The 26678-nt window shown below is 34.5% G+C and overlaps 1 protein-coding gene across 5 annotated transcripts in view; it reads right to left on the bottom strand.

Annotated features, from left to right (window-relative positions):
- CACNA2D1 (calcium voltage-gated channel auxiliary subunit alpha2delta 1) overlaps window positions 1–26678 on the bottom strand; it is a 506092-nt gene that overhangs the window by 81727 nt on the left and 397687 nt on the right. For 4 of the 5 annotated variants that reach the window (XM_031936055.1, XM_023226696.2, XM_031936054.1 and 1 more), the window contains exons 11-12: window positions 11145–11303; window positions 5525–5629 (exon numbers count right to left, since the gene is read on the bottom strand). In XM_031936055.1, the coding sequence (XP_031791915.1) occupies window positions 5525–5629; window positions 11145–11303 (264 nt within the window). Of the gene's footprint in view, window positions 1–5524; window positions 5630–11144; window positions 11304–23371; window positions 23662–26678 lie in introns of those variants that run through there. The other variant, XM_023226701.2, reaches the window with a different exon arrangement.

Here is a 26678-nt window from a genome sequence, read left to right as displayed (position 1 = left end):
AAATTCAGAAACGTGTTCCATCTCTCTCAGTCCCTCCTCTTTTAAAGATCTCTATCAATAAGCCTTTCTCAGTTTTGTATCTATAAGCTTTCCTCGTCTGAGTATCCTCTCATTCATCTTTAGCATATACTAATGTATAAGGTATTATATTGTAAAACAATATGCATATGCATATACTCATATGTGTGTACAGGTATATCTCATTTTATCATGGTCCCTTGTTGCATTTTTTTACAGATTCGAGGTTTGTGGCAACCCTGTATCAAGTAAGTCCACTGGCGCCATTTTTTCCAACAGCACATGCTAACTTCACGTCTCTGTCACAGTTTAGTAATTCTTAGTTTAATCTTTTTCATTATTAGTATATCTGTTATAGTGATCATTATATCTGATACAGTGAATATAGTGATATTATATTGTTATAATCAGTGGTCCCTGAAGCTGGCAGAGGTTGGTTCATGAGGTGTAAGGAAAAAAGGCATCTCTGTAACATAAAAGTGCAAGGTGAAACAGCAAGTGCTGATACTGAAGCTGCAGCAAGTTATCCAGAAGATGTAGCTAAGATCACTGGTGAAGGCAACTATATAAACAACAGATTTTCAATGCAGAGAAAAACAGCCTTGTATTTGAAGACAATGTTATCTAGGACTTTATCATAGCTAAAGAGGAGAAGTTATTGCCTGCTTCAAAGCTTCAAAGGACAGGATGACTTTCTTGTTAGTAGCTAATGCACTTGGTAACGTTAAGTGGAAGCCAATGCTCTTTAACCATTCCAAAAATCTCAGGGTCCTTAAGAATTATGCTGAATCTACTCTGCTTGTGCTCTATAAATGAAACAACACAGCCTGGATGACAGCACATCTGTTTACAGCATGGTTTGCTGAATATTTTGAGCCCACTATTGAAACCTACCGTTAGAAGAAAATATTACTCACTGACAATACATGTAGTTGCCCAAGAGCTCTGATTGAGATTTGCAAGGAGATTAATGTGTTTTCATGCCTGCTAACACAACTTCCATTTTGTAGCACTGGGATCAAGAACTAATTGTGGTTTTCAAGTCTTATTATTTGAGAAACACACTTGGTAAGACTATAGCTGCTATAAATTGTGATTCCTCTTACTGATCTGGGAAAACTGAACTGAAAACCTTCTAGAAAGATCCACAATTCTATATACCATTACAAACATTCTTGATTCGTGGGAAAAGACAAAAATATCAACATTATCAGGAGTTCGGAAGAAGCTGATTTTAACCCTCGTGGATGGCTTTGAGGGGTTCTAGCCTTCAGTGGGGGATATAACAGCAGATGTGGATGTGGTGCAAACAGCAAGAGAACTAGAAGTGGACACTGAAGATGGGACTGAATTGCTACAATCTCATGATAAAACTTTAACAAATGAGGAGTTGCTTCTTATGCATGAGCAGAGACAGTGGTTTCTTGAGATGGAATCTACCCCTGGTGAAGATCTGAATATTGTTCAAGTGACCCAAAGATACAGAATAATAGATGAACTTATTTGATAAAGCAGTGCCAGGTTTGAGAAAATTGACTTCAATTTTTAAAAGGTGTGCGTGGGTAAAATGCTATCAAATAGCACTGCATACTACAGAGAAATATTTTGTGAAAGGAAAAGTCAGTCAACGCAGCCAGCTTCATTGTTGTCCTATTTTAAGAAATTGCCACAGCCATCCAACCCTCAGCAACCACCACTTTGATCAGTTAGCAGTCACCAACATTAAGGCAAGACCCTCCATCAGCAAAAATACAAATACTTGCTGCAGGCTTAGATGATCGTTAGTGTTTGTTATACATTTTGTGAATTTAAAAAAGAGTATTCTTTAATTAAGGTATGTACTTTTTTTAAGATAAAGTGCTATCACACAATTAAGAGACTACAGTATTTAGTAAACATAACTGTTATACACAATGGGAAAACAAAAAATCTGTGTGACTCACTTAATTGCAATATTCGCTCTGTTGTGGTTGTAGTGATCTGGAACCAAACCCTCAGCAGTGTGTTTGTATGCATGTGTGCGTGCGCACATAACATGACCCTGAGTTAACTTATTCTTCCCCTTTATTTCTTAGCAAATTTGCCATGATTTAAAAAAGAAAAACAGCTTATATTTATATTCCTACTTCCTCATTCCTCATTTACTTCTCAACCCTCTGTTGGCTTTTACTCGTATCACTTTATGTAAGAGAAGTCATGCCAAAGTTATATACGTGGATGCTTGTTCCTGGAGGAGATATCCATTTGAAACAGATATAAATAAGTGTGGAGACAGATATATGTGTGTGTATATGCAGGCTTTTATGTTTGTATTACTGTGTGTATCACAGAACTTTGTTATAGCCTCTGAAGTTAGAAAAACAAGTACTATGCAGTTCAAAGAATATCTTAATTTTTATGTTAGACGAGACAAAACTAAATGAAACATCATAACTGAATGCTAACTACTTAATTTTCAAAATTTCCTTGGCATTAATAAAGGTTGTATGTTTTCAGGAAAAATGTGTGGTGTTCTTAAAACACAGCATCAATATGTTAGCAGACAAACAGCAGGACTGTTGAAGTTGAATATAAATTGATTTATTAGTTTTATAAAAGTACATGTGATATGAATCTTTTATCATGTGGTTTATCCTGTCATGAAACGCAACCTTTGTTTAAAAAGTTGAGCTCCTGTAAAAGGTGACTGGAATGAGAAGCCGTATTTCAAGATAATGATATTTAGATTGGACACTTTTAGGATCGATACATAGAAAAGAGGCTTTAAACCAGTAAATACTTCATTAATTCAACCAACTGAACAATTTGTGAAAATAGTGGGTGGAATACATTTGCTTTCCTTATAACATAAAACCTTGTGTGTTTAAAAAACATAAAAAGATCAAATGAATGCTATGCCTCCAAGACACTGTGTTAATCCTGGATATACAGAGAATTCTGAAAGAGGAAAAAAAAAAATACCACATTTCTGAATTTACATGAAAGCAACTTGTTTTTATTTATTTTTTTACTTAAATCTACCTAAAAAAAACCCTTTATACTCTTTTAAAATCAGATATATCTTATGCACAAATTTGAATACAGAATGTAAAATTCATTGTCATCTTTGAGTCAAAAACTTTTCCTTTTTGAAATAAAGTATGTAGAGGTGAACAAGATTCCTAGCGGTTGCTTTGGATGATTTCATTATGAAAGGGAAAAAACAATTTATTTACACTTAATACCTTTTAAAATGATGTAAGTGGTGGCTTGCACTTACATACCTCTCTCACAAAATAATATACTTAAAATTGTGATGAATTATAAGATCCTAAAAAGTCTCTTCTAATTATCAGAGTAAGGTTAATTTGTAAATTTTTGAGACAGTACATTTTATATTAACGGAGTTGAATTTTGTGTTAAACTTTTGTTATATTTGAGTTCTTCAAAATAAGGAAATGCTAGATTATTTAAAATATGTGAAAGCAGCATATTACTTGCCCCCAGTTATATTTCATAATTATAAATCTGTCCTGTAACAGCACTCATGCTTCCAACCTCTGTTATGTATTCTCGATTTATTTGTTGTGATGTATTAGGAACTATCATTGGATCTGTGCTCTGGGCTGCATGCCTAAAGTTCACAGTTAAACAGGACACAGCCCCGATATTATAGAATTTTTTTTTTTTAAATCCAGAGAGGAACAGAGGAGAGATGCCGTGGGTAGAGTATAGAGTGAGGGATGTGTACATGGCTTTGCACAGTGTACTATGGGATCAGAGGCCAAGCATCTAAAGAAGCCTATAGTGGGAAGGAGGTTCAGGGACATCCTCCAGGTGGTGAAGATTACCCTGAATTTTGATTGAGGGATAAGAGTTATTAAATAAAGATATGCATATTATATACTAGATTAATGCATCCGCATCTTCCCAGTAATTTCATTTCTGATGATTTGAAAGAAATATTCATAGAATCTAGTTATCACTTGAAAATGTTCACAATCTATTAACAGCTCAGTTCATTTATCAACTTTTCAAAAGTGGTTCCTCTATACTGTTAAAATCATCAGATGCTAAACAAAAACCAAAAGAAGTATCCTTAAACCTTACATTAAACTGTGTGACACTGTAGTACATGCAGTAAGCAAAGAGTGTAAGTAATGTGAAATTATGTGTGTATTATTTCAGTCCTTTGATCATTTTTAGACACTCATAGGCCAAAAATTTTAGCACCTAGAGTGTCTTAAAGTGTTCCAAATATTTAAATCTTTGTGTAAAAAGTTGAGCTCCTGTAAAAGGTGACTGGAATGAGAAGCCGTATTTCAAGATAATGATATTTAGATTGGACACTTTCAGGATCGATACATAGAAAAGAGGCTTTAAACCAGTAAATTCTTCACTAATTCAAACAACTGTTTCATTATTTCATCAAACTGTTCCCCATTATTCACAATATTTTGTCACCAAACCATCTGAACATATTAATTCATTTTTGTCTTGCTTTTGAACACCCAATCCATATGTGTTCCTCAACCACACATAAAACAATCCATTAGAGCTAGTAATAACCACACCTTTCAAAATGGTGAAAATTCCAATCAGAAGCAAAGTGAATGAGCATTTTACCCTGCAGTCTTCTTATATATAAATGTATAATTTTTGTAGAAATTGTTGAAACACCAGAAAGTTTATAATTTCTAATTACTTTTTAAATGAATCATTAGCATTTTAGGAAACATTTAGGTTGAGAATCACAGTACTCTTACAAAATATGGAGTGTTGATCAGAAAATGGAAATAAGCTGATGATAGGACTGCTAGAGAAGATAGTTAGAGTTTGATTGAAGCTGATATTCCTCCATAGTATCAGGTTCAGTGAGGTCCCTCTCTCTCTGCAATACTCTTCCCTTATAGTAAAGCATACATTCAAATATATTCCAACTACAAACCCTAATCTTCACAGTCTTCATTTGCTTATGAAATGCTTTCTTTTAATATATTATACCTATAAAAAAGATTTGTCTTCATCTTTTCTTGAAAGGAATCAGTTTTCAAATGAGGATGTAGTTTTTGCTGTTGTAAACTGCCTTTTTGTAAATTTACAAAACGATAGACATTTGTTGAGTATTTAGGAAATTTGAGTATTACTTCAATCTTTAATAATTAAATAATATAATAAATTTTATCCAATAAACTTTAAATGTTTAAATTTTTCCTATTTTTCCATTCCTTGGATTTCTCTATTATAATAACATTGTATTTATAATCTATGCATAAGAATAAAATAGGACCCATACATATATTTTATTAAAATATTAGGCATGAGTTGCCTGTGAATATGATACAAATATTGTATTTAACAGCTCTCTAATTCACCCATTAGTTTATAATCTATGATTCATATGGCTTTATAATTGGCACATTCAAGTTTTAAACCAAAAATTCTCCCCTCACTACCACTACCCACTATTTCTTTAAAAACCACCTACATCAATATTAAATTTTAAATATTATAAAATTACACTCACTTTTTTATCTTTATTGTATTTGGTAAATATCTCCTGGGCTCTCTCTTCTCCTCCATCCGTGAACAGCATAATAATCTTATTGCAGTTTGCTCTGGAAACATTATACTGTTAAAAACAAAACAATATGTGTATCATTCCCAATATAGGAGAAAATAAAGCTATATGGAAAGGGCATGAGCAGGTTGCAAGTCATTAATGAAATATCTGCTCACAAAATATATTTTAAGAACTGGTTCCTGGATCAGTTCAGGCCCACCCCCTTCATCAGGCCTTCCCCTCACCACCCAGATAACCATAGGTCTATCTCACTTCCTTTAGCCTTTGATCAAATGCCACTTTATCATGAGGTGATTCTTCACAACCATGTTTTAAATTGCAGTCTCCCTCCCAGATAGTATCTTCACAGGATTTTACTTTCTTTTATTTACATATTTTATTTTCTTGTTTATTGTTGGTGTCCCCCAACAGAATGTAAGCTACATAAGCAAAGGAAGTTTTGTCTTTTTTGCTCAGACTTTTTTGTCTCTCCCTACAAGACTGCCTAGTGCATAATAAAATCTCAGTAGTTTCTTAAAAAATGAGCTTTTAATAAATGGTTATATCAATTTTATGCCCATATAATTTTATAGTATAAACCGAAAATAACATTATTTTAAAATGTGTATCTTCAGTCCACTTCCAAATAAGTGTTTTCTTCCCTCTTTATTCATTCTACTTGATTCACTTTACCTGTCTGAAATCACAAATCCTAAAATTGATCACCTAAAATCCAATACTCTTTTGTTCCTTTGTAAAGGCCGATACCTATTCCCACGATATCCTCCTATCCTCTCTCAACCAACCACATATATTCAAATCCTGAAAGACTCAAGTCCATGGTAAATCTTCTCACACTTTAGGGTCTCCAAAAGAGTTAGATATGGGAGAATGATGGATTAGCACCAAAGGGCCATTAAAATGAACAATTAATTTAGAAAGCTGGACTTCTCTGAGGTCTAAAATTATTATCTTAACTTTTCTACTGTTGTGAAATGTGTTTGCTTTAAACGCTGAGAATAAAAGATCACACTAATTTATGAATGCTCAGCTTCTTTGAAAATGTCAACCCTAGGTTCAGTGCTGTCCAAAAGAAATATAACATGAGACTAATATGGAACTTTAAATTTTCTAATAATTACTTAAGGGGAGTAATAAGAAATATTCAACATTAATCCTAATAATATATTTTCTTTAACCTAGTCATCCAAAATATTAGTCAATATGAATATTGAACATTTATCAATATTGAGATGTTATACAGCTTTTTCAGCTTTTTCTTCCATAATAAGTCTTCAAACTTCAGTATGCATTTTATACTTATACAACACATCAATTCAGATCAGCCACCTTTCAAGTGCTGACTAGCCACCTGTGATTGTTGTTACCATATTGTACAGCACGACACAGCCCTGGCTTTTAACTAATATTTTTAAAAACTCATTAATTTTTCTTTAGTGTTCAAAGTCATTGAAGGTCCATGCTCTACCTTATTTTTTCAAAGAAGATAAAACCCACTTTCTGTTGTGAAAATTAATAAATACACATTTTTCTTTATTAATGAAAAGATCCTGTTTCAGGTCATCTCACTCCATTGACTCAGCCATTAGAACATTGGGAGTAAAAGCTTTTAATCAAGCATTGTAAAGCACAAGTATTAACTAATATAATTTGTCACTTTCAAGCATGGCTCTTATCTTTGAGAGTAACCTATCTGAAAATCTGACTACACAAAAAGTTGCATATTTTACCATCAAAATGCTTTTGTGAAACGTGCCTCAAATCTCTTAACTAAAATTAGTTTCTCTGGTGATTTGTCTTTTTTATCCGCATGTGTAAAATAGGCAAAATAATATGTACCTAAAGAACTATCCTGTAAAAATGTTAAACAAAACCATAGGACATGGTTTTGTTTTTGAAGTACTGAAAGTACTATTATTGGACGCAAATATCAATGTAAATAACATATTAGGTCTTGCTGATCATTTGTATATTTAAGTAAATAAAATTATAATAACATTTCCCAAGAGAGGCTGATGTTAGGGCATACACAAAAGAAGGAATATGGGGAAAATAAAGAAACTGTTTTGCCTACAACATGATTTTTCCTAGGAGTAGCCTCTCAGGACTTGTGGTGGAGCCAAGTACATAACAGCAAATTTTCAATGCATTTGCAATTATCTAAAGAATCACACAGTGACAACAATTAACTGGCTTTGAACAAATTAAGCCAAAAAAAACTGATTATTTCAATAAAATTACAATTAGTAGAGTTGATAACTTACTTTAATATGGTACTTTGCTGTATTTCTGTGTGCCAGTATATAGCACAGCATCTATCATATATGCACTCAATAGAAATGTTTTTGAAAAATGTATATATGCTAATATTTTATGAAATGGAACCTGAAGATTAATTCAAATGTAAATGTAAGTTTTACTTTGGGACTGATATGTCTAATTCTATTTAATACTTGCTTCAGTGATCTTAAAGGTGGACGCTGTAAGGACCAAAAAAAAAAAAAAAGCATTTCAGTGATAAGATGACTAGAAGTGTTTGAAAGAAAACAAAATATGCTTCAAATTATTTTAATATAAAGATTTCAATACATATATGAGATGTATGGAAAGCAAAACATATTAGACTTACTTAGGGAACAACTGGGACCATATTTTTAAAATCATTACAATTGTAGCAGTTATAAAGGCAGCAGGAGAGGCCCATAGGAGTTAAATCATATTTTATCAGCAACTAATAAATCTGGAAGTTAATGTGGCCTCTCTAGTGAGGCTGCATCTGAAATTGTACTTTACACTTGAAACTCCTGATCATTTCACAACTGAAACCTAAACAGGAGGCAATGAAGTGAGGGGAAAAAAAATACTAAGAAGAATAATGAAAATGCCAAGATCAAGGAAACTCAATTATTGACTTAAGCAAAAAATAATTTTTATCAAAAACAAGCATATTCCTCTACTAGAGGAAGAATACATCTTAATCTAATGGTTAATTACATTACAATTTCATAGTTTTGAGCTTTCAATTTTTATTAATGAACATACAACATTTCACAAACATATGCATTTTGCCACACATTATTTCCCTTGAAAATAGCAGGGCTGCACATCTCTGATTTTCTGTCTTCTTACTTATCTAACGGTGTCTATTAAATAACATGACCTCAAAATTCAACATATCTGAAACTGAGCTATTTCTTTTATTTATTTATTTTTGTTTGTTTGAGACAGAGTCTTGCTCTGTTGCCCAGGCTGGAGTGCAGTGGCCGGATCTCAGCTCACTGCAAGCTCCGCCTCCCGAGTTCACGCCATTCTCCTGCCTCAGCCTCCTGAGTAGCTGGGACTACAGGCGCCCACCACCTCACCTGGCTAGTTTTTTTTTTTTTTTTTTTTTTTGTATTTTTTAGTAGAGACAGGGTTTCACCAGGTTAGCCAGGATGATCTTGATCTCCTGACCTCGTGATCCGCCCGTCTCGTCCTCCCAAAGTGCTGGGATTTGAAACTGAGCTATTTCTACCCTACATTTCCTCTATGTGGGTTCCTGTGTAATCATCCATTTACTAGTTCAGTTCAGAGAATGTAGTCACCTAAGCCCCTCTCACTCTGCAATCCAGCCCACACCACTCAATCAGTTCCCATGCCATGCTCCTTAGTAGCTCCTCACTTCTATTCCCACACCAGGATCTCTACAATAGCTTCCTTAACTGAGAACACTCCAAGGCCATACTCTAAAGTTTTCCTTTGCCCTTAAACACTTCCTTAACTGATACCTCATGGCCTTTCCATTTCCATCAGGTTCCTATATTGCTCATGTCCTAACTTAAAGAGGCAGCCATCTGCAATTTTTTACAGTGCTATGTTGTGTCACACTTGTGTGCTTTGTCTACAATGTGATCCTTTTTCTGAAATAATTTTCCCTTCCTCTACCTACCTAAATTCTAATCATTCCTCAAAATCTCATTTTCATGGGATTGCCACACTTTCCTGACCTCCTTTGAGTGAGCTGAGCCCATTCTCTGTGCTGTCCCAGGGAACACGCTAAATACCCTGTAATGGCACTTGCACACTGTTCTATGGATGATGATTTAGCACATTATGCTGGGCCTTCTGAGAACAGCTGGTCCTGTTTACTTCTATAATTCCAGCACCAGCACTATGACAGGAATTGGTGATGCATTCCATAAATATTGGCTGAATGAATAAATGAATCATCCAATTGGATATCTCAAAAACTATTCAGAATACTCACTCAGGAACAACAAACTCATATTTGCATAAAGACCAAATGTAACAGTTCATTCAGTGATTCAGCAAATATTAACAGACATTATGATCTGACTTTTTACCAGACATGGGCTAGTAATTACAGCAGTAACAACCATGACTCCAATACCACCCAGCAACCTACACCTGTGTGTGGTTTGCTACATGCCAGGTTCCACAGACAATCTTGTGCACAGTTCTCTGAGGCACGTGTTATAGTGACCTCTAATGCATACATGTGGAAACCAAGGTGCAGAGAAGTAAGGTTCCTACTCTCAAACATGACAATAATATCGCCTAGTAAGAAATAAAATAATTGAACAATGGTCCCTTCTTTTAAGTAACTCAAAGTGAAACAGAGGGCAAGGTAATTTAAAAACACTAGTCCACAGTATAAGACACACACTGTAAAGCCAGGTGCAGTAGCTCATGCCTGTAATCCCAGCACTTTGGGAGGCCAAGGTGGGTGGATCACCTGGGGTCAGAAGTTCAACACCAGTCTGGCCAACATGGTGAAACCCTGTCTCTACTAAAAATTAAAAAAAAAAAATTAGCTAGGCATGGTGGCGGGTGCCTGTAATCCCAGCTACTTGGGAGGCTGAGGCAGGAAAATCGCTTGAACCCAGGAGGCAGAGGTTGCAGTGAGCTGAGATCGTGCCACTGCACTCCAGCCTGGATGACAAGAGTGAAATTCCATTCCAAAAAAAAAAAAAGACACATGCTATAACATGGGGCAATAAGCCAGTATCTGACAGTCTAACTGTAGACGCTGATGAGGGACTCTGGGGAATCCTCACTGAGAAAGAATCCCTGCTCCAGGAGTTGCATTTCTGTTCATCTTAATGTCTACCATTTGGAACTTTCTGTACATTTAGGAACTTAAAGACCCAAACGAGATGTTTAAAACTAAAATGTTCTCAGTAACCATTTGATGATTGAAAGTGTGAGGTTACAGCTAAATACTGTAGTGATTGAGATAAGAAAAAGTAATGATATTCTATATAGGCCAATTAAGTTTCAAGGGTTTATTCAAAATTAAATTCAACTATTTCCTCATAAATTTAAAAACACAGATTGAAAAAAATAAAGATCAAAAACTTAAAAATCTACATTTTAGATACCTTTTGAATTTTAAATTCAAAAATAAAAATAGTTCAAAGGTTTCTTCTGCCTGCACACATCTGCTTTTTAAATAAATGGAAAACAGTACTATCTAATCCCAGAGAGTAACTATCAGAATATTGAAATTCAGATACTACAATTGAACAAGAAAAAAAAAAAAAAGATATAGCATGATACTTACATTAAGTAGCTGTTCAAAAGCAAAACTAAAGCCCTTCTTATAATCTGTAATTCCTTTGGCTGTGATATTATTCACCGCATCTTTCAATACTTTCTTATTTCTTACATTTGCTTGGACAAGGTGCTGAAAACAGCTTACATCCTGAGCATTGCTGTTAAACTGCAAAAGATCAAATAGTAAATATATAAATGAACATTAAAATCAGTCATATAGTTTTCATAGAATTTGTGCTTGATATTCCTAAACGGTATTGCATTGCTTCCTCTTTCAAATGGAAAAGTGAGTAGACTGGTAACAAAGGTGCATTAAGAAACAAATGGCAATTTTCTTCTGAGCTACCAACCGGAACGCTGAGTCTGCTGCTTATATTCCCAAAGCCTGGTTTTCCTGCTTTTAAATTTGAGAATTAAATTATATGACATCCCTTCTAGTTCTCAAATTTGATGAGCATGTAGAAAAAATAATCCAAAGCAATGAAATATATGCAGAATCCAGAAATGATATGGGATGCCTGCCCCGGTTGTGGGGACATGTTAAATATTTTCATTGCCTCTTATTAGGAAAGACTGGTTGGCAAAGTAATACACTGAGAACATAAATCAATGTTTAGTCATTTTGAAATTTGAGGGTACCGTTTTTCTATGGAGGCTAACAGAGGAAAGCAACGTGAATCAAGAACAACTGGTGGCCTTTTAGAAACATCACTTTAGAGGTTACTAAAGAGTGCCAGGGGAACCATGGAGGCAAGGCGATGGAGCCCTGAACAGCAGAGAGGCTGTGGGAGAGAAAACATCAACTCCAATGTTAACTACCCAAGATGGAAAATTTAAGAACGATCATCAAAGTAACTTCGTCAGCCCCATAAAAAATATTCACATCGTTCTCTGGATATTTCCAAAAAGAAAGAACAATAGGAATGCTGCAACAAAATCCAGGGTAATAGGATGAGTGGAGTCATCCAATCATTTATTAACTCTGTAATCTGTGGAAGTTCTTCAGCTCTTGGCACCTAGACTGTCACATCTGCAAAATGGGAATAATAACAAAAAGCATATTTGCCAGAAAAAAGGGACTGGCCAGATAAAATGTTAAAGATACTTCCAGATCAAAAACATACACTTATTTTAATGAGTGGGTCACAATTTATTACATATTCTTGCAAATATAATTCATCTTTTTTTCTCTGAAGATCACGGAACCTAGTTATAAGGTGCACTGCACAATTCATCAGTTTATTAAGCAAATATTTACTAGCAGCCTATTATATACCAAGAATCATGACTGGTAGTTTTACACTTTCAGGCATAATTATTTGCACATACACAAATACCATAAATATATAAAGTTATATAGTGTCTACTACGTGCTGCATTTACTATATATTCTACAAATGTACATCATTTTATCTTTACAAATGTTCTTTAAGATAAACATTATTATCCCCATTTTATCTATGAAAAAACTCATCCTGTATTGCCTCTCAATATAGTGTAATAAATATGATTCATTCTATAAAGCAATATAATATTATGCTCTAGAAGACAATATCAGGAGAGGCATTTCTAATTTGGACTGTGAACATTTGAAAGAAAATTCTCCTAAACAACAGCATTTCCTGTGATTCCAGAGAAATGTTCCAGTGAAGAGCACAAAGGAAGAGCATTCCAAGCAAATAGAACAGTATGTGCAAAGGCCCTGACATGGAAACAAAAGAATCCTTTTTAAGAAAACATAAGGAGAGTGAGTTTAGCCCGGTCTCATAGGAGGACAAAAGACATAAAATGAGTTCAGAGAGGGAGGCAAGGGCTAGATCATGTGAGGTCCAATGGAAATGTTGAAGATGATTTTAGTTTCTATGAAATGGAAAGTCACTGGGAGATCTTAAGCCAAATGTAAAATAACTGAATCTAGAATTTTAAGAGTGCATCCTAGCTGTTGTGTGGAAAATGGACTTGAGATGAGCACAATATAAAGGAGGGAGAGTAATTAGAAGGCTCTGCAGTAACCTAGCTGAAAATACATAGTGGTTGTGTTATTTGTGGAGATGGTTAGAAAGGAAAGAATTCAGGAGGTATTTCTGAGAAAGAATCAAATAGGACTTGGTGGTGGATTTAGCAGGATGCATAACAGAGCGGTATCTTGAATAACTGCCAGGTTTCTGACTCAGGTGTCTGGAAGGATAGAGGACTGGAGGGATGACTGGGTCAGGGATAACTGAGGAATAGAGAAGAGAGGCACAGAGGGCAACTTAGGGTAAGATTTCAATAGATGTGAGATATGAAAGTGTACATGTCAAGAAATGATAACATTTAAAGCATGAGGCTCAAAATAAGTCTTGGTTAAATAATTTATAAAAGGAAAAACAGAAGGCTTCAGGAAAAAAAAAATTGGTTTAAAGCCATATGAAAACAAAACATAAAAAGTAGAGTAGAATAGGAGTACCTGAGAAAACTAAGTAGGAGCAAGTTTCCATGGAGACAGGAGGAAAATCAGGAGATTGGACTGTTTTGGATGAGAGAAAAATGTGTCAAAAGGAAGATATTGTCTGGAGACAGAGAAGATGGGGACTTAAAACTGCCCAGCAGGGCTGGGCACTGTGGCTCACACCAGTAATCCCAGCACTTTGGGAGGCTGAGGCAGGCGGATCACCTGAGGTCGAGAGTTTGAGACCAGTCTGACCAACATGGAGAAACCCCGTCTCTATTAAAAATACAAAATTACCCTGGTATGGTGGTACATGCCTGTAATCCCAGCTACTTGGGAGGCTGAGGCAGGAGAATCGCTTGAACCCAGGAAGCAGAGGTTGAGGTGAGCCAAGACTGCACTCCAGCCTGGGCAACAAGAGCAAAACTCTGTCTCAGAAAAACAAAACAAACAAAAAATGCCCAGTGAACTCATCCACATTATGTAGGCAGCCTTGGGTGGGCAGGGGGAGGGCAGAACCAATGGACAGCAGGAGCATCTGAATGCAGGAAAATCCTCAAAGTGCCTTGGCTGGATGCAGAGCAGGAAAACAGGGTGGCATCTGTAGGGTAGGCCAGGGGTCAAGAAAAGTCTACTTTAAAGCTAGGGGTCACGAGCGCATGAAAAGACTTGTATTAAAGAGAGAAGAAGAAAAAGACGCAGGAAATAGAAGAGAGGTAAAAAATAAAGTTCGTGGAAAGGTAGAACAGATGGATCCAGGTGACACATAGAGGAATGGCCCTTTAGGAAAATGCACATTAACTTCATTATTCTAGGAAAGAAGAGTGGAAGCTGACCCAGCCAGGTGGTACGTGGATTTGGATGATCGTTACTGTCTGTGGCATTTGTCTCCTTTAACAATGAGGCAAGGTGATTAGGATAATGAGAGGAGAAGGAAGGCTTAGAGAGAAGAAAGATAAAACAAGAGGTAAAATATCCTGCACAGATAGTGAGTCCTTTTCCATGTTTATTTTGAACACGACTTTCATGAATATCACCAGTGTGAGAATAAAGTTCCAGTATATTTATTTACTGTTTTCTACAAATCCAAATATTGAAAACTGAGTATCTTCAGGTCCAAATGACCAGTCCCACTGCCTCTTTTATCACTCTTCTATTCTTTGGTTATTGGATGCAACCTTATTCTACATGTTCCATTTTCAAAACAAATAAATGTTAGAATTCCCCTGTATTGGTAAGCAAAAATACAGTTTGCCAATATATTAATAGTAAAGTGACCTTAGAGAATTATTAGAAATGGTTACAGGAAATGTTATTAACTGGCTTATGTAAACCATGAATCATCATAAAGGTACAAGTTATGCAGAAATTGAGCACTGAATAATGTATTGCTCAGAGTCTTTCAGTTGACCTTGACCTGCTTTTAACATAGAATAGTGAAGCATCTCATTAAGTCACTTTAACACAAACTGATTAAATGTGAATTCAATTCATTAAATACATATTCAGTAGTGTATAACAGAATTACTACAATTGCACTCATAATAAAACTCATAAATAATGTACAGAAAGGAATAACTTACAAAGTATAACTTCCTATACCAAATCTTACTCTCCTAGGAAAGTGATGAGAAATTTGAAAGCTTACAATCAGATAAGACTATATTTCACAGGTATCTTAGACTCATCAGTTTATATCATATTATATATATTTTAAAAATAGGTTAATTTTCATGGGCTGAAGTGGCAGTTGGATAACATGTGCCCAGATAATAATTTAAAACCACGTATTAAAAACCTTAGAGCAAAAGTGTAATAGTAAATATATTACAAAACTTTGAAATGGTATATGGTGAGTGAAAAGAGATTGAAGGAGCTCTGATTTTTCATCTATTAAGAAAATACTTCTTATAAAAGTGTGTATTTAACACGACAGAGTCAGAAATTCAAACTAACATTATATTGATTCCTTTTCCAATCCCAGAAAATTCAACTAAGTAGGTCACTCATCAGAACTGCTGAGAACAATTTCTGTTACCCTGTTTAGTTAGGAAGGCACGTGTGTTAACATGGGCATCTGGGGTAAAAATCCTGGAGGGCTTTGTATTTCAACTCCAGCATTGGGGCATTCTTTCCTTTACCCTTCCACATCTCTTGTTCCTTCTGCCAAAAACACTTTTTCCCACTATATATACTGTTCCTCTGCCCACAATACTTTTTCTCCCTTCTTCACTCGGTCCTCATGAAAGTTTTCATGACCTTCCCTGACTAGATTAAATCACCCAGTACTAAGCTCTCCTAAATCTATCTCTTTTTTACAGAGCACCAGTTATAATCTCATATTTCTCTATATCCTAGCTTGATAAATAGATCCCTCTATTGGATTATTAGCCCAGATGGCCAGAAAATGTGTCCACTCCACCATTGCATCTTCTGTACTTGACATGTAATAGACATGCTATAAATATTTACTGAATAAATGGATAAATGTTTAAACTCCTTGGATGTGGGCTTTAAGAAAATTAGAAGCCAGTGTAAAACGTTGATCAATAATCAAGCTATAGATTTATAAGTAGATGAATTGAATCTTAGCTCTGCAATATGTTGTTAAACTTGTATATTCAAAAGGACAAGTACACTGTCCAAATAGACATTTAAAAAGTCAAAGATATACAGAACATCAAACATAAGAGTCTGACATACAGTAGATGTTAAATGGCAACTCTATTGTTTTAAAAATTATTTAAGTAAAAAGCATTAGGACACTCAGTACTAAAATTAGAACAGATTCCTAATTCATAAGATTCAGATAAACTGCCTCAGCTGTATTGAGCTTGAAATAAAGTTTACTAACAGGATGATACAAGTGTCCCTCAAACATTAGTGTTTGAAACAGTTTCTGATAAAACTATGATCCATGCATTTCAATCTTCCAAAGAAACTTCTTATTAAATATCACCCTCAAGTACACAAATCCACAAATCGAAAGATGCTTTCCAGTCAAAACAAAGTATCAGTATCTCAAATGAAATAAGCCAAGCTTTTGGTTTTGTAAAGGCAGTCTCTATTTTTGCTCTAATTTCCTCTGCTGAATAAGAAATCATTCCACGAAATAGTTCTGAGAAGAGGGACTCTGCTCGTCATCACATTATGTCAGGATACAAACAATGAAATATTCCTATTGCCTTAATATACACTACAAGTCAAAGAAGCAGAAAGTTACTGGGAAGTGCCCTTTGCCTGGAAATGGCAACTGGAACACATCTTCTTGGAGTCCCAAGTCTTTCTTTGAATGGTTTACTGGAGTCAACTAGTTCAGAACTAGAAACATGAAGAATTAAAGACAAAAGATGTTCTTAAGGTCGTATCTTCTACTTGCAACTTCAGTGAAAGAGAAACAGCTCATTTATTCTTTGCCCACTTGATCTGTCTTTTTAAAATTATTTTTAGTTTTAAAACATGAGACAGGGTCTTACTACTTTGCCTAAGCTGGTTTCCAATTCCTGGCCTCAAGTGATCCTCTCACCTCGGCCTCCCAAGCAGCTGAAATTACAGGCATAAGTCACCGTACCCAGCTCTCAACATGTCTTTTAATTTGCATCCCTTCCCTTCAGAAAGACTGTTGTCCTATGCATGGATTGTAAATGTTTAAAGGCAGGCTGTCTTTAGGGTACTTTGTACATTGTTTAGTCCTAAAGCATTTTTAATAAGCAAAAACAGGACATAACTATAGTTTTTGAAAAAAATTGTTCAATATTTTTTACTTAACATGTCTTAATGTTTTATTTTCTCTATTTTTGGCATGTAAAATAAATAATGGTGCAAAATTGTTGGCTCAAGTCATGTAATGGTCAGCAAAAATAATAATTCAAATCCAGACCTGACTGCTTTGGAAAAGGATTTTTTTAATTAAAATAATATTAGTAACCTTATTTACACAAGTTAACTATGATGGATAACATATATAACAAATTTATATTTTATAAGCTATATTAAATAATTTAAATAAGAAACTTAATAAAATTTTGCATATTACTAAGTACAAACAGAAATTATGATATCAGATACTATTCACATTTTGGCCACCAGATGGCGATGCAGGAAAATAAAAGGAAAATGACCGGCGGCTGTGCGCTCCAACATTTTGGCTACGCTTGTTTTCATGTACTTATTCCTATTTTTAAAAAACTTTCAAAATTTATTTTGATTTTCATATTTTTCATAGTAAGTTTGGATTATAAGAGATTATATAAAAATGATTACTCTAAAATCCGGATAAAATAGCTGATAACATTTATCCTTACAGATGTGGATACATTCCCAGTTAAGAGTTATTTCTCGAAAACTGATGAGAAGTAAGATTTATAAAGTTGCTGTTTAGAATTCAATGTCTGGGTGAAATGTAACTGCAGTCAGGATTTTGGTTCATTTGTTACTGCAACTTAGCTGCATTTTTGGATGTTTAGTATGTCTTTGAATTTCAGAAGTCAATAAATGAATAGAAAAGCCCAGGTGAATAGAAAAAAAAATGTTTGCTGGGTTATCTGTTACCAAATTACTTTCCAAAAACTTTGTTCCAATTTAAAGTATATGTGTGCTAGTATCATTGTAGCCTCATAAACACTTCCCATTTTTTATTTGCTAAATTGTAAATAAAAATATTTCAACATTTTAACTATTTGAATTTGATTGCTAGCAAAATGACCCTTTTTCTCAAATAATTTTTGTGTCGTTCTGTTTTTCCAGATTGTTGCTTACTATTTAATCTAAACCTGTGAGCCTATTCCTTTATTATTTCTTAAAAGAGTTTTTATACTTAGAAAATCAACCATCTACCAGTCAGGAAATTATTCATCTGTAACCTTACTAATGTTTCATGGGTTTTGGTATATAGTCATGGTGGAATTTATTTTCCCCAATACTATGAGGTGATAACAAAATTAGGCAATTTGTTTTTACAAATAACGAACTTTCCATTTTACGAACAAATCCATTCATGATCCATTCCTTATAACAAATTAAGATTTTGGATATATTTCTGTAATTTCTTAGTTCTTTGTCTCTCTGTTATTTCATGAGCTTACTTTTTAATATGAATAATTTTAAAAAATATTAGCTAACATGTATTGAGAATCACCTGCGTGCCAGGCTACACACTTGATATCCATTAAGTTAACTTTCAACAAGCTACGGTTTTAGTTTTAATAGGCTTCCCATTATATAGTTGAGGAAATGAGGTTTATAATGTTAAACAAAGTGTTCAGAGTCAAACAGCAACCAAGACTCAGAGCTCAACCCCAAGCGCAAACTCCCTGATGCACTTTTCTCTAAAGTCTTTAGTCATTTTCAATTACAGTTTAATAACAGAGGAGAAAGTTGCCACATTGTGTCATGTGATACTTTTTTTTTTTAACAACTCTCTACCTATTGCAATAACCTTAGAAATTTTTGTCAAATTAAAATTCCTTTTATGAGTAAATTAGAAAAACTGCCATCTTCACATGGGTACCCTTTTCATGCCAGGAAAAAGTATTCATTCATTTCAAATTTCAAATCTTTTAAATGTATCTCTCACATTCTTTTCTCTATCTTCAATACAGGTCCTAAATACATTACTAAAAGTACTGCTAGTTAATTCATGTTTTTTGCTAATGTTGTGAATGTGATTTTAATTTCTGTTATTAAATCCCCATCCAGGGAAAACTAGGAGGTGTGGTCACCCTCTCACGTCACAGACAAAAATGTCTTCACTAATGACACTCGTGGAGTTGGCCACTCCACTCTTCAAGTTGACAGTGCTGTTCCCAACAGTGGCTGCTGGTTTGCGGTTTCCTTGGTCCACTGTATAAAAACAGAAACATACTGAGAATGAATTGTCTCTTCTTTAATCAATTTAGGAAAACCAAGTCTAGTCCAGGCCTTGCCTTTAATAAGCATCACAGCCAAAACTGATTCAACTATTTCCTCTAAGCTGCAGATTGCTCCTTTCTGAAATAAAGGGTTTTTCTAGATCAGGTGGAAAGTCCTTCAAATTCTAAAATCATGTAATTTACATCAGATAGTTTAAGAATCAGGAAAAAAATTATAAATATGGAATAAATTCTGTATATGTCTAAAAAATGGCACCAGTAGAGAAAATTGAATACAATTCTCTATTATAATTATAAAGACATGAATTGTGTTTGCCTATAAATGTAAATCATCATTCATCAAATATTTCAATAAATATTTTCATTTTTAAACAAATATTCCAAACAACTGGAAGCATGATGTAATCTATATTTAGTCCGTTTACCTTGTTGAAATCTTGGATAGATTTCTAAATAAGTCCCAATTATCATTGTTCATATATTCTGTTTATATTTTGATAGATAAAATTTTATAATTCTCTAATCATATTCATTTAAAAACATTTGAAGCCATTGGAAGTATGCCATTCCTTTACTTGAAATGTAAACTGAATTTAGCATCCCCCTGCATCACGACCTGACATTTCTGTTTTCTCAACCATCTTTTAATCAACTGTGCACTCCTGATTCCACAGCACTTTTCCAACTGGAAAAATGGGCAGCTTTCTTTCCCACCCCATCATTCTCCAGGTACAATAATCTTATCAGTATTGTTTTCATTACAAATGTTTTTTGCACAGCCCTCTAGAAAGTTGAATGCCAGCTCCTGAAGACAGATCCTTAACGAAATGATGAAACAATCACATACTCTCTGATCTAGTCCCCTTTACCAACACTGTGATGCAGACATGACCAATATGTACAATATTTTCATGATACCTGAAGCTGAGTACTTGGAAGATTCCCTAGTTGAAAAATAAAATAAAATAACAGTTACAGCATGGTGATGGCTCGGTTTGCTTGAAGAACACAAAAAGAACTGTATATGTAACGAATGTGTTTGCAGAGCAGAGATATTGCATTACTGATTATGTGAGTGAGGATGACTGGCCATATAAAAACACAAAGTTAACTTATCACTGATTGAAACTGTTTATAAAATTCTGACATCCATCTAGTACATTTTTTGTTCGGCACTGTTCTGACCGACAAAAAGGTAGAGTCAATTCAAGAACCACCACTATGTGCCTTGAACTATTCTATGTACAGTAACATTAGTACAAAAAAAAGACTCTCTCTATACTCAAAGAAGCATGCATTCTTGGAGAGGAGGGAATACAGAGATGTAGAAAATAAACATAGGCAAAATATCAGGTGAAGAGAAATGATAGAAAAAATGAAGTGACATGAAATATTAAATAAACCAAGTGGTTGAATAACTAATATTGGAATGCTGTGTGAGAGACAGTAGTCAGGGAGGTCCTCTCAATCAGGCAGCATCTGAGCAAAGACCTGAGCTGGGGGAAGATCTGCGGGATGATCGGGCAGCTATCTAGACCTGGAAGCATCCAGATTCACATAATAGTAAGCAGAAGTAATGTCTCATCTGTACACATCTACAAGACATGCACTAGACAGAAAGGATACATCTGCCTCTTAAGAAAGTTTACTCACATAACCAATGAATTCTTTTAAACATGAAATTGTACCTGGGATGCAGAAACAGCTGATGACACTTATCAACTAGGGGTGAAGGGATTATTTTCAATTTAACTCAGTTCCACTGAGACAAATTATATACATCTGGAAAACTTAGAGCATGATTATGATATAAATTAATGACCAAAAGATAGGTAAAGAAGATACCTACCAAACTACATAGCAGGAGAGATTTCACAGGGATGGAAAACATATTTTAAAATATATTTTAAAGTGTGCAATAAGCATGAATTACTGAACAAAACATTACAAACGTGAATTCGTTGTAGAAAAAAGTAATTGCCAGTATTTTTATTTGAAGCTTATAAGAGAACTTATACAAATTATCACTTTATGAGTACTCTTATACATTAACATAAGGTAAAAATATTTTCATGTCTTAGCACATTAATTTTCAAGCTATAATATATACATCAAAATTCTCAAAATGCTTTTTTGTTATTCCTCTAGGAATTTGATGAAACATTTTGTTTATTCAACAATTAAGATTGCAGTGTATGCATTTTAGTAATAAGTTCTCACAGAGTCAATTTATATTTGAATTTCTTTTGAATTTTAAGCATACTAAATAATGAAGAACAAACATGATAGTTTAGTTTAATTTAAAGAACTCTGCACAATTCTGCTACATCTATTGCTCAGGCCAGCCCAAGTCACTCTCTTTACCTACACTCAAAATTAAATGAAATTATAATTTAAAAAATTTCACTTAATAAGTACTGACACACATGACATCTTTTCCTAATCCTTCAAGCTCCATCAAATAAGTCAATAACTTTTATAATTTTTTAAAAAAAGTTCAGTTCAGAATAAAAATATTCCCTTTGCCTCACCCTGAATATTACTTTGCTATTTCCTTTTTATATATACAACTAATTTCTAAGTGCCAAAAACTGAGTGTACCACGTAATTAATGGGAAAAAAAAAATACTTATCATACTTGTCAACACCTTCTTATAAACTCTCTTTATATTTCCAAAGCAATTAAGTTATCTTCTGGCATCTCATTAAAAAAAAAAAAAAAAAAAAGAAAAAACCTAAATAACCTTGATGGCTTTGCCCTGCTATTATAACAACTAAACGTGTCTTTTTCTTCTATCTTTTCTTACTGTCCATAATTTCTTTATGTGTCTTTTAAATGAAAGTACTTTTATAAAGCTCCTATATTTACCTTAAAAAAAAAAAGTACAGAACAGGTTAGAATTCTGGTTCTTTTAACAAATTCTCTTAATTCTATTTCTTCCTGTTTTAAGACCTCCCCCATCCCAAAGAAGCAAATGTCTACAAAATAAAAATATTCAAACATCTATAGTATTAGGAATTCTATAAATTACCAAGCTCTTAAAACAGGAGTCAGTGAAAAATATGATTATGTATAACAAGCCCCAGCTGATCATCTTCTGAGTTTGCTAAATGTACCTCTTTAGTATACTGATTTCCTCTTCTCTAATGACTGAAGCCCGCCAGTTATACACACAGTTAACAGTAATGTGATAAAAACACTTGCACAGGAATCACTCGGGGGACTTTCCAAATGCAGATGCTCTCCTTTGCTCTGGAGCGGAGCTGGAGATGCTGCATTTCTACCCATTGCTTAACAGCTCCCAAGCAAGGCTCAGGCTGCTTGGCCACAGGGCCCACTTTGATGGCAAGAGAATAAACTATAGTCTTCTTGTTGACATAAATGAGCAATACATCAACATAAAGTTTTCCTGAACTCTAGATGGATGGTTTTTGATAAGACATGAAATTATTCTCTTAGATTTGTCACAAAACTGTATTGGCATGGCAAATATCTTTTATTTTATTTGAGCTCTGGCAAAAAGAGGGCCTGTTTGGTAATAAACTTTTAGCATTGGAGGATACAAATTGCTTTTAAGTTCAAATCGTGCAGCAATTTACAATTGTACCTGATTTCACATGCTGAGTAGCGAAGTTTCTTATCTACAAAACCAACAAAACATGTCCTTGTGTAGGAATACATTAGGCATATTTTAGAAGGAAATCTGAAATTTAAAGCACATAGGAAATGGAACAATTGAAATCATCTCATCTCTTACTTGCCTACACAGTGCAACTCCATATTTAAACAACCCCCTGCTCTGATATTAGTTGGTGTTCAACATTCAAGTCTGGAACTGTGAAATGTCTGAGATTTTACAGCAGTTGTAAGCTAACAAGTTAGCCTCCTACGGTGTCATAGATAAAAGGCAGAAAAAATACAAGCCCTCTGAGTCAGAGATAAAGAGTTTATTACTCATAGCAACAGCAGGAGCAGAGTAACATCTTTGTTTACACAAGCTGCCCAAACCTCCATTCCCACAGGAAGACAGGAGGACAGGCAGGGGTCACCTGCATCAGTAGTGAGATGGGTTTCCAGCCAGGAGTCCCCGGATGAGGAAGTCCCTGATCTTATACCGGGGCTTCTGACAGCCCACACTCATCCTTCCCTCCAGAGAGACACAATAGTTTAATTACTCTGCAGTGAAAAACTCTTTGGGAGAAGGAGAAATCTCTTTACTATCCTGGAATGTAAATAAATCTGAGTAAATTGGCTGTTAATGCTTAGACTTAAATGTGAAAGATTCATAGAGAAACGTCTCCCAACAGTTGGTGGAAAAATGTTGGAAGATGACACTAATAACAATAAACATCATCATAATACATGATTACAATATATAAGCACTTTACATGTGACATTTCACTTGGTACTCAACATTTTAGCAAGTGAAATTACCCTGTCCATTTTTAAGATAAGGAAACTGACAGAAGCCCTAGGTTACTTGTGTAAGGTCATATAACTAGTAGTTTCCAAAGTTGTACGTTATCCCTACGCAGTTCTACCCGTCCATCTAAGAGGCAGGATTGCCTGTGGAGAGTGAGTCAAACCAGATGTGACCTTACTAATACTGTCCATGCAGGTATAATACGTTGGCAGGATCATTCCATCCTGTTGCTCTTTATTTGATATAAACCAACATATATCAGCTCCTTGAACCACATACTGTGGAAAGCAAAGACTTTTACAATCTTTAGAATACCATATTCAGAATTATTGTTTGTTTATATAGACAAATAATAAGCACAGACCTGTCTCACACAGAGGTCTGGACCCAGGAAATCTGCAGGCTTTTTTAGCAGTTCCATGTAGGGAAAACCTTCCAGCTAGAATAGGGCTCACCTTCCTTTCCAGCCTCCTGTTTAGCTATGGTTCTTCACTTTTCATTTTGTACTTACATTTATAAACTGTCACTTCTAGGACTGTTGCTTAGCGACTACAATCTGGACAAAAGATACAACCATTTTTTTTTTTAAGTTATCTCCTACAAGCAAGAGCAAAGATATCATAAGGAATTATATTTTGATCATATATTTTTCTGGTGAAAAATCAAAGACAGTATTTTATAATGACCATGAATTGGAAAAGCTTCCATGAAGAAAACTGAGTCAAAGATTCTTAACATAATCATAACATGTGCATCTAATTCTTTAGGAAGAAATGTGTGGTTTTATTAAAAGACATGAAGATCTTCTTTGGTTGTTAACTTTTAGCATATTGTCTACAGTCCATATACATTTTCCCATCATCCTCCACTGGCTTGCAGTATTTTACTCCTAAAACGTCAAAGTCCCTCACATTCATAAACAAATTCAAATCGCTGTGTCAACATTTGAAATTTTGCCTGCAAATCAGAACATGCTGTGATTGAATTGCTTCTCGTATCATCTACCACTGACTCCTATCAAAGCATATAACTGGATTAGTGGGAAAACAGCTACATTATGCTTGCATTTCAGCTTTGTTAACAGCAGGTTTCCTTCCTGCAACAAAGAGCAACCCTGGAGACAGCAGAAACACTCAGAAATGATGCAGCATTAGTTCTGACATCTTATACGTGCTGTAAGCATGAAAAATTACGTTATTTTTAAAAAGAATGAAAGAAACGTAGACATATAACCCTGAAAATGAGAGGCTACTTGATTTTTCTGTCTGGTGGCTTCTGGGCATCTTTGGGGAAGTGTTAATATAGATTGCTTCTGAAGTCTTTGGATGACCCACATTATCTTGGGTATGAAGATAAACAGAAATGCATGAGGTCTCTAAGGAAAGATTACTGTCAAAGTTACCTATAGAACCGCTCCCTGCTTCCTCAGTGCCTATGGATTCTTGAAGTTACAAAAGCTAAAGGTATATTGTTGCTTTCCTGGACTTTCAATCAGCTTTAGAGAGAAAACAAAATACACATGCACATGTGCACATATACATACAATATGACATTATAAATATATTTTGAAGTTTTTTTCCTGAGAATTTCCATATCATTAAATTGTTAAATCTGTATTTAATGAGAAAGGCCTGTTAAAGACAAAAATGTAGTTTTACTTTTTCCTTACCAGAATATGTTGCATAACAATCAATTCTCTTTAAATGTATCCGTTTCAGACAGTATATACTCAAAATAAAGCAGAGTAACTCATAACACTGAAAAATTTCTTTAAAATTATGAATTTAATGTGGTTGACACTAAAGATTATATATAACGTGGTTAACACTAAATATTATAAATGCAAAAAAGGCTATATGAAGTTTGATAAGAGCAAAAGATACACGGTAAAGAAAGTAAATATTCTTGAAGATTCAGCCTTGTAACTTTTCGGTTAAATCTAGAATCATGAACGAAGATGGCTATGCTCCAATTCTTTCTCTTTTCTTGGAAAAATTGCTAAGACTCTTTCTACTTGTTTGCTTATTTGCAATATTAAGAAGAGCAGTATTGTCAACCTCACAGGGTTGCTGTAAAGACTAAATAAATTACCGCGAAAAACTCTTAGAACAATTTCTGCCACATGAACATTGCTTTAAAAAAATTAAATGGTCTGTAATCCCAGCATTTTTGGGAGGCCGAGGCGAGTGGATCACAAGGTCAGGAGATCAAGACCATCCTGGCTAACCTAGTCAAACCCCATCTCTACTAAAAATACAAAAAATTAGCCGGGTGTGGTGGTGGGCGCCTGTAGTCCCAGCCACTCAGGAGGCTGAGGCAAGAGAATGGCAGGGACCCAGGAGGCGGAGCTTGCAGTGAGCCAAGATGGTGCCACTGCACTCCAGTCTAGGTGACAAAGCGAGACTCCATCTCAAAAAAAAAAAGGAAAAAATTAAATAATTACCTATCAATTATGATTAAATAGAAGGTCAAAGCAAAAATAAGAAAAATAATGAACACACGTTTACTTTGGATCTTATTTGTACTGATTTTCTGAGGAGCAAATCTATGTCTCAATATAATCACTCAATATTATTTAGTGAGTTTTCAATCATAAAAATATATTATTTTGAAATAATAAAATTAAACAAAAGTGTACAGTTAACAAAAGTTCAGAGTGTAGTTGACAAAGAAAATGATCTTTTTATAGTAAATAAGAGCCATAAACAAGTAAATAAGTAACCAAAACTAATTAAGCCTAAGGAAGAACTAGGAGCTGGGACCAGTAACACCAGAGTGGAAAGTCACTATGACCTTATCTTTCAAATGTCTTCCTA

This window comes from Piliocolobus tephrosceles, chromosome 8, assembly GCF_002776525.5.
Source record: "Piliocolobus tephrosceles isolate RC106 chromosome 8, ASM277652v3, whole genome shotgun sequence".
NCBI lineage: Eukaryota > Metazoa > Chordata > Mammalia > Primates > Cercopithecidae > Piliocolobus > Piliocolobus tephrosceles.
The sequence above is the reverse complement of the archived record's forward strand: the minus strand, read 5'-3'. Positions and strand labels throughout refer to the sequence as shown.